At 37.0% G+C, this 10,134-nt stretch overlaps 1 protein-coding gene across 1 annotated transcript in view; it reads right to left on the bottom strand.

The window, feature by feature from the left end:
- AIG1 (androgen-induced 1) overlaps positions 1-10,134 on the bottom strand; it is a 272,334-nt gene that overhangs the window by 184,042 nt on the left and 78,158 nt on the right. The window contains exon 2 of the mRNA XM_010851498.1: positions 3,496-3,723. Coding sequence (XP_010849800.1) covers positions 3,496-3,723 — 228 coding nt within the window. The remainder of the gene's footprint in view (positions 1-3,495; positions 3,724-10,134) is intronic.

The raw sequence follows: 10,134 nt of genomic DNA, 5'->3' as shown, positions 1-10,134 counted from the left end.
CTGACACTGTTTTCACTGTTTCCCCATCTATTTGCCATGAAGTGATGGGACCAGATGCCATGATCTTCGTTTTCTGAATGTTGAGCTTTAAGTCAACTTTTTCACTCTCCACTTTCATTTTAGAGTGTGAAATTAGGTAAAGAGACACAAAAAATCAAATGACAGAGTAAAAAACAATGGAAAATGCAAGGCAATTACAGGCCAGGATTCTTCCTTATATTAAACAGAGAGACAGAAAGAGAACAAGAGAAGGGCAGAAGGAGAGGAAGGCTCCAAAAAGCTCAGGAAAAATAGAATGCTAGTGACTATGAAAAGGAAAGTGGCTCATTTTAACAAGGAAAATTATGACCCAAATATTGACTATAAAATATCAGCAGGCAATAAAAAAATAAGAGTTAAAGAAATTAGTGAAACAGCACATCTCTGATTCATTATTTATTCTTTATATTCCTCTGTGAAGTTCATCGGCTAGGAAAGGTGTATACATTATATCATGAAAATATGATATTACGACTTTTGGCTCAAAAAGGAGCATAATAAAGGCATTATGATGTCTCCTCTGTCTTTTAAAATACAGAGAAAACAACAAACATAGTGAAACATGGGAGAAAATATTGGATATACTCAAATCAAACAAACAAGCAAACAAAAAGACTCCCATTCTTTTTACAAATCACAAAGCATGCATGGACTAAATTCAGGAAGGACATTGAAAGTGGACAAATATCTCAAGTCTCAAGCAGGATAAAATGTTTTAGGCTAAAGTATGCAGATCAGGAAGCAACAGTTGGAACTGGACATGGAACAACAGACTGGTTCCAAATAGAAAAAGGAGTTCAACAAGGCTGTATATTGTCACCCTACTTATTTAACTTCTATGCAGAGTACATCATGAGAAACGCTGGGCTGGAAGAAGCACAAGCTGGAATCAAGATTGCCGGGAGAAATATCAATAACCTCAGATATGCAGATGACACCACCCTTATGGCAGAAAGTGAAGAGGAACTCAAAAGCCTCTTGATGAAAGTCAAAGAGAAAAGTGAAAAAGTTGGTTTAAAATTCAACATTCAGAAAACGAAGATCATGGCATCTGGTCCCATCACTTCATGGCAAATAGTTTGGGGAAATAGTGGAAACAGTGTCAGACTTTATTTTTCTGGGCTCCAAAATCACTGCAGATGGTGACTGCAGCCATGAAATTAAAAGACACTTACTCCTTGGAAGGAAAGTTATGACCAACCTAGACAGCATATTCAAAAGCAGAGACATTACTTTGCCAACAAAGGTCCATCTAGTCAAGGCTATGGTTTTTCCAGTGGTCACGTATAGATGTGAAAGTTGGACTGTGAAGAAAGCTGAGACCGAAGAATTGATGCTTTTGAACTGTGGTGTTGGAGAAGACTCTTGAGAGTCCCTTGGACTGCAAGGAGTTCCAAGCAGTCCATTCTAAAGGAGATCAGTCCTGGGTGTTCGTTGGAAGGACTGATGCTAAAGCTGAAACATCAGTACTTTGGCCACCTCATGCGAAGAGTTGACTCATTGGAAAAGACTCTGATGCTGGGAGGGATTGGGGGCAGGAGGAGAAGGGGACGATAGAGGATGAGATGGCTGGATGGCATCACCGACTCAATGCACATGAGTTTGGGTGAACTCCAGGAGTTTAGTGATGGACAGGGAGGCCTGGCATGCTGCGATTCATGGGATCACAAAGAGTCGGACACGACTGAGCGACTGAACTGAAGTGAACTGAATGTTATAAATGTCTAGAGGGCATATGCAATGAGCCTTTGATTAGAGTAGCAAGACACACAACTTAAGCTCATAGAGACACAGTCTGACACCACATAACAGAAGCGGGCAGAGCAAAGAGGAAAGGATAATATTGTATTTCTATTTGACTTTGTATTTTGTTACTACTGTATTCCTTCTAATCAAGGAGGATCCCCAGAATTAGTGACATGCCTATAGAAATTCCAAGGCAGTAAACTGGAAAAGGGAATGCCTAACCACTCTAGAATTTGGTGGATAGGTCCATGGGGTTGCAAAGAGTCAGACATGACTGAGTGACTAACACTTTCACTTCAAGCAGGTAGAAAGTAACAGAAAACACACAAACTTGGATTTTCTAGATAATTCTTTCAAGTAGAAAGTGTAGGTCTTTACAGTTTATGGCATTGGAAATTTTCTCTTAGATAAGTATTCTCATAGAAGGTGTTTGAATTTTATAAGGCAAGTCTAAAGAATGAAATATTGAATAATATGTAAGGTATTTAACTCTGTTAGGTTAAGTAACCAGTTTTGAGAGATCTGCTAGATGGCTTTAACCTGAGCAAACATCTAGATTTTTGGAGGGTAAGGATGAATGAGGAGACATACAACCAGATCATACTACTTTCCTTGTCCTGTTGTTAAGAGTTTAAGGGTTACTTCATTCCAAGAAGACACAACTCAGTATGCAGAAAAAGCAATTCAGTAATAGTCTTGGTGCCCACTAACTGGTCTTAGAACAAGTGTATAGAGGCTTCAGCCAGGTATAAATGTGGCAAATATGAGTAAGAGCCATTGGAAAGATTTAAAAAGCAACTTTCTGACTCTGCCTACAAAGGACCATGGACTTGGTACACGGGTTTCTATTTCTCCACCTGATTTCTATCAGGTGGCCGATGAAAGTTCTGTATTTGAATTACACAAAATGCTCTTAATTGTTATCACAATTTACAAGTGTTCTCTCATTCTTCTGGCTCTTCACAGGTTAAAATCTATAGAGTCTCATGGTGCCCTGGCCCTCTATGTAGAGATGATGGGCGATTAACAAATCAGTGAAGGAAGTTAAGCTAGGGAGGGAATCTAACTGAAAACAATGGAAATCAATGGAGCCAGAGTAGAATCAAACATTAAGCGGCATTTACTTAAGTGATATTAGCTAATGGCACCACTGAGTAAGTGAAGAAGTATGAGCTATTACTGACTTCCTCTCCCAAGTTCAAAAATACAAGAATGATCACAGACCCATACATTTTAAGTCTGGGCTGCTTAAGAAACCATTACAGGTTGAATTGTGTCCCCCTAAAATTCCTCTGCTGAAGTCCTAACTCTCAGTATCTTGGAACGTGATTTAAAGAGGCAACGTCTTTAACGAGGCAAGTGAGATTAAATGATGTCATTGAGGGCCAGTATGACTGTGTCCTTCTAAGAAGGGGAGATTGGGACAGGGATACACAGAGGAAAAAGCATGTGAAGATACAGGCGAAGGAGGCCATTTGCAAGGCAAGGAGAGAGACCTCCGAAGAAATCAACCCTGCAGACACCTGGATATCAGACTTGCAGCCTCTAGAAATGGGAAAAACTAAATTTCTGTTGTTTAAGCCACTCAGTCCGTGGTGCTGTGCTATGGCAGCCCCAGTGCAGAAGCCTATAATTAGCCGTTTTCCCTCTGAGAAGTCTAATATAAGACTCATTTCTTTTGTGGTTAAATGCGATTTACTTCATACTCACAACCCCAACAGGAAAGGCCAATACAGCCAGCATCCAGTCCCGGAGAGAGATGAGCTTCTTGAGCTGTCTTTCCTGTTCTTGGTTCCCACTTCCTCTAGTCAGAAGACTGGAAAGATCAGTCAGCACACAGATGCCAAAAAAGACAGCTTGGATAACCTGGAGGGAGACAATGATTGGTAGTAAGTCAATAAGATAGAAAGAGACCCAACCTGGAGAAGAGCAAACCAGCTATACCTTTGCAACATGACATAGGGTAAGAGAGGATGAGAAGCATATTTAAAGACCTGGCCCTGCAAACAGAGAAAGACTCAGATATTTACAACTTGCTATCGTAGGTGAGAAAATCCATCTTAAAACACTACTTCCATTTTTGCTAAGGACAAATGCAAAACATGCGCGAGCAGAAACTGGTATCAGTTCTCAAAATGACATATTCCTTATTTTAAAACATCACATCTGTGGTTTAGTAATATTGACTAGTGCAATTTAACAAACATCTAAAAAGTGCAAAGAAAAAGATATAATAAATGAGACAATTAAGTCTGAATGTGAAGAAACCTTCCTATGATTTAGTCTCTTAGGGTCAAAATTTTTTCTACCAAAGGAAGTGGTAGAAAGCTTCTAGTCCTTGAGTCACAGAGAAATCAACTGAAAGCAATCAACAAGCCTGAAACAGAGCAATTTTCTGTTTTCAAACTTGAACTAAATGACCTCCATCTGAAGTTTTCAATCTTTATGAAATAAGATCTTTCCAAAGTAAGGTAAACTTACCCATTTTCCCCCAAAACGTACAACAACTTGTACATTCCAAAATCAATTACAAATTGAATTACTTGCATAGCTATGTTTACTTGGACCATCACAGAGACCATTGAAATGCTAGAGCCCAGATATTCGTGAAATTCCTAAAGTGAGGGTAAAAGTGTTGGTGATCCAGAGGTACGAGTGAAGGCAAGCAGAATACTGTAACATAACTTGGCAGATGGTAATTCTAATTATGCAAAGGGCAGAAAATATATTCCATGGGCTCAAAGTCATACCCATTTAGCACCAAGAACATATTCAGGGGAATTTTTCTAGTTCCATTTACAAGAAATAATTTACTGATGATGTATTTGTACAAGATACAATTTTGTTCATTATGGTTAGAAAACATAACAAAATAATTTTCTTGGTGGATTATCATCTTGGCAGTGGAACGAATCTGTGAAAGTTCTGTTCCTCATTGAGGCACAGGACAAAGGGGGGAGAAGGACCCTCAAAATTACTTGGTTCTATCTCTTGGAGAAGCACAGACACACTCAGTTTTGTTAACCATTCTGGTTAAATTTTTATCTAAGCCGCTTGAAAAATTCCTAAATATGAAGATTCCATCACCAGGTAATATACCAGGCTCTTTTGAAATCAGCAAACCCTATAGTTATTAGTCATTCTTAGCCAGAATAATGTTCTATTCTTCTTCATAACTTGGCCTACTTTTGCCTTCAATGACTTAAGATTTCTTGCTTTTCTACAAACGAGAAAAACCAGAGAGGGAGAAGCTAAGACTGCCATATTGAGCATGGCACAATTAAAAGTGTTGGCAAGAATCATGCTATGATGACCAGAAATAATTTAAATGACTCAGGGAATAATTTGCCACTTGGGAAAATTTTCCATCGCACATCTTAATGACTTTAGATGTTAGACCTTTATGTCAACCCTAATGGGGTTTGAGAAATTGGGGAATAATACTGGAGAATAATAATTTCTATTATAATCTGGTAGTGAACATATTAAAAAGTGTCATCCCTTATCAATAATCAGAGAAATGCAAATTTAGATCACAATGAGATAGCATTTTTCTCATCCATGTAACTATCGACTACTGTAATTTAATTCTGACAGTACCAAGGGTTATAAGGATGGAGAATAACCAGAATTCTTATGGTAGGAATGAAAATTGGGAAAACCACTTTGAAGAAAAACTGTTAGTGGCTAGTGATCTAAAAATTCATTTACTCTTTTATCTAGTGACTTCACTATGAAGTCACATCTACAAGAAAGTTAATTTCAGCATTCACTGCTTCAATAAATGAATACAATCTAAATCTCTTAATAGTTGACTAGATAAATCATGCTAGTCATACAATGGAATTCTAAGCACACATCAATTTTTCAGTCTCACAACAAAATACTAAACAAACAAAAAAGGAAACAAAAAACGCTGCATATTGATACCATTAAAACAAATGTCAAAAAATGCAAAGATAAATTCAAAGATGCATGCATATGAGGTAAAATATGAAGAAACACATGGAATTAATAACACGAAAATTAAGTACCTCTACAAGGAGGATGAGATTGAAGGAAGGACAGAAGGGCCTCAACTATATCAGTATTTTATTTCTTAAGTTGATTATTGGATACGGAAGTTTATTATAGTCTTCTCTATATATTTCATTATTATGAAACATTTCCAAATAACTTTAAAAAGAATGGTTTTCTTACTTTTGGAATATGGTTAACTAGTTTCTTTCAATTCCCTTCCTTCCAAATCAGTTTCCTCTAGTTTTAAAGATCAGCTAATAGTAGCAGAATTTAGTGAGCTCCTACTCAAGTGAGTTAGGTGAATTTTAAAATTCCATGGTCAAGTAACAGGTACCATATTTGTCTCCTACCATAAACTAGACATTTGTACTAAATATAGAAATCAATTTTTCATATATTGGGCTTTTCCCCTCTGTAATCAGCCAGAGGAACCTGTTTCTTAAAGGGCTCACATGATGAGATCAGGCCCACTGTGGCTAATTCTCCTTGGTCATATAAAGTAATGTAATTAAAGGAGTGATCAAACTCACAGGATCTTCCAAAACCCAGTGGGAGGAGATTATGCAAATGTGAGTATCACTGAGGGTCATTTGAGAATTCTACCCCCCATAAACCCATTCTCAAGAGCCCAATTAGGATATACAGGTATTCAAGTTCTGACCAAACACAGAAGCCTTATAGACTACAACAGGCATTCAGTAGAGACCCAAGACACTTAATACTTAAACAGCAGTGCTAAGATGGCCCTGGAATAAAGGTGACTCTAGATCTAACCCAGCAATATTTAAAAACAAGCCTCAAAGAAAAAACAATCAGGCTGATCTATGAATAACTTAAATACTTGCAAATATAAAATTCTATACTCCTTAAAGGAGGAGAACAAAATCCAAACATTTAACAATATCCAACATCCAATCAAAAATTACTAGACATGCCAAGAAACAGTCCTTTAACCAGGAGAAAATGAATTAAATAAAAATAGGTATAGAAATGACAGAAATATTGGAATTAGAATACAAGAACATTAAACAACTAAATTAAATTAAGAAGTTAAATGAAAACAATGAGAGGAAAAAAATGTAAAGAATCAAACTGAACATTAAAAGTGAAGAAGATATTACCTGAAATTAAAAAGTCACTGCATGGGAATAATAGATTAGCTACTACAGAAGAGAAGATTTAAAATTGAATACACAGCAAAAATAAACCATCCAAAATGAATCAAAGAAAGAAAAAAAGACTAAAAATTAACAGTACCAAAGACTCTTGAGAGTCCCTTGGACTGCAAGGAGATCCAACCAGTCCATCCTAAAGGAGATCAGTCCTGGGTGTTCATTGGAAGGACTGATGCTGAAGCTGAAACTCTAATACTTTGGCCATCTGCTGCGAAGAGCTGACTCATTTGAAAAGACCCTGATGCTGGGAGGGATTGGGGGCAGGAGGAGAAGGGGACGACAGAGGATGAGACGGTTGGATGGCATCACCAACTCAATGGACATGGGTTGGGTGAACTCCAGGAGTTGGTGATGGACAGGGAAGCCTGGTGTGCTGCGGTTCATGGGGTCACAAAGAGTCGGACATAGCTGAGTGACTGAACTGAACAGTGAACTGTGAGAAAATATCAAGCAATCTAATATACATGTATTAGAGCCCTGAAGACACAAAAGGTCATGTAGAAAGAATATGTGAAGAAATAATGGCTGATGTTTTTCCAAATTTATTGAAAACTATAAACCCACAAGTACAAGAACCTAAGTAATGGAGCATGTACAAAGAAAACTACATAGGCATAGTGCAATAAAATGCTGAAAATCTGTGAAAAAAGAGGAAATCTTAACAGTCACTACAGAAAATGGCATCGTGTACAGAAAAATAAAGATTAAAAATATCTCAGACTTCTAAAACAAAACAAGCCAGAAAACAGTACAATGATATCTTTAAAGTTCGTAAGGGGGAAAAACCCTTAAGTCAAAGGTGAAAGACTTTTTCAGACAAATAGACAAATAGTCAACAGACTTTCACTAAAAGAAATGTAAAAGGAATTGAGAATATGATACCAAATATAATTTCAAATTTAAACTAAGCAATGACAATTGCTAAAACAGTAAATATGTGGATAAACATAAAAAAATCTTATCTTCTGATTTGTTTTATTTTTAAAGATAAATGACTACTTAAGGCAAAAATATAACAATATATTGTGAGGTTTTAAACATATTTGGAAATAAAATTATGACAATCATAGCACAAAAGATAAGAAGGGAGGAATGGAAGGCATACTGCTGTTCAATTCTTAGTTACATATAAAGTGGTATAACATTATTTGGCAGAAGACAGTGACAAGTTAATGATGCATATTATAAAACCTAGAGCAACCTCTCAAAGAATAAAATGGAGATCTTCAGCTAGTGTATTGGTTTTCTGTGCTGAAAGACAAATAACCACAAACTTAGTAGCTTAACACACAAATTATTAGTTTACAGTTCTTTAGGTCAGAAGTCCAGGTAAGTTAGTCTGGCTTCTATGCTCAGGGTATCACAATAGCAAACTTACAGTATTGGCCAAGTTGGGCTTTTATTTGGAGGCTCAAGAAAAGGATCTACTTTCAAGCCTTGAGCCTTAGCTCTTTTACACTATAAAACTGAAGTTTATATTCTCTTGTTAGCTGCCAGCCAGAGTCACTCTCAGCTCCTTGTATCTGCTCTCCAATCCATGTACGATGGCTCCTTCCATACTCAAATCCAGAATATCAATTACTCTTTATGCTTTGCTAACTGCTAAGTCACTTCAGTCGTGTCCGACTCTGTGCGACCCCACAGACGGCAGCCCACCAGGCTCCCCGTCCCTGGGATTCTCTAGGCAAGAACACTGGAGTGGGTTGCCATTTCCTTCTCCAATGCGTGAAAGTGAGAAGTGAAAGTGAAGTCGCTCAGTCATGTCCGACTCTTAGCGACCCTATGGACTGCAGCCTACCAGGCTCCTCCGTCCATGGGATTTTCCAGGCAAGAGTACTGGAGTGGGGTGCCATTGCCTTCTCTGCTTTATGCTTTAGATCTTTTTAAATCTCTCTTCTGTTTTCCTCTTCTGGCCAGAAAAAGCTTTCTAATTTTAAGGGCTCGTGTGATATTAAGATCAGGCCCACATGGATAATATTCTTTCTTAAGGTCAACTCTTTGTATATCAGTGCAATCAGAGGAGCTATAGCTCATTCATTCACAGGTTCCCAGGATTAGAGTGGGACATCTTTGGGGGCCAATTTAGAAATTCTAAATTCTATCTACTGTAAATAATAAACAAATACTAGAAATAAAATGGAATATTAACAATATCAAAGTAATCTAAAAGAAGTCAGAAATTGGGGGAAAGAAACAAAAAACAGATGATACAGAGAAAAGAAAGTAAGACAGCAGACTTTAATCCAACAATGCCTATAATTACATTAAATACAAATGGTTTAAAGTTTCCAATTAAAAGGCAGAGATTGACAGATTGCATTTAAAAAACAAAGAGCACTCCAAGAATAAAGATGTGGACTTGTTAAAAGTAAATGGATATGAACACTAATAATAAGAAAGATGAATAGCTATATTAATATCAAAAGAAGGTTTCAAGATAAGCAATATTACCAAAAATAAATCATGATAAATGGATCAATTCACTAAGAAGGCATAATGATCTTAAATGTGAACTACCATAGTTGAGCTTCAAAATGGAGGGAGCAAAAACTGATTTAACAGAGGTTTAAATTGCTCAATAAGTTTTTTAAAAATAAATAAATGATTCACTTGTTCTTGGAAAACATATGCTTTTATGAAGATTTAAAGCGCAAATGAAAGGAGAGAGATAGAATCTCATATTCCAGAAAAGAAAAACAAAAGTTCTGCAAATATAAATGTAATAGTCTAAACATTTTGCCAAATTTAGATTAATGGTATTATGAAATCTTATACATCTCTACAGCTGATTCCTCTTCTTAGCCACTGGTGTTGCTAACACAGCAGTGCCCTTGCCATTACCTGGTGGCCACCTGTCACTGTCTGTAGGTCTCTCCAGTGGCTCTCTCCTGCTTATGACCACACTATGGCTGCCATGCCTTAACTGCTGTGGAAGACCTCCCCAAAGAATGTGGGAATCAGAGAGAGGAGATACCACAAAACAATTTTCTCCCAATTTCCAAACATCAGGAGACACAGAGGGATGTTGGGTATTGCTATCTTTTTTTTAACTCACACTGGCTAATACTCAAAAGATAATACCTAAAAATTATGGAACAGTTCATCATTTCCTGCAGAGAAGCAAGGATTGACTTTTGGTTATTTGTTCATTTAA

This window comes from Bison bison, unplaced genomic scaffold (genome assembly GCF_000754665.1).
Source record: "Bison bison bison isolate TAMUID 2011002044 unplaced genomic scaffold, Bison_UMD1.0 scf7180017864303, whole genome shotgun sequence".
NCBI classification, from domain to species: domain Eukaryota; kingdom Metazoa; phylum Chordata; class Mammalia; order Artiodactyla; family Bovidae; genus Bison; species Bison bison.
Note: the sequence above shows the minus strand (reverse complement) of the source record. Positions and strands in the feature narration are given on the sequence as shown.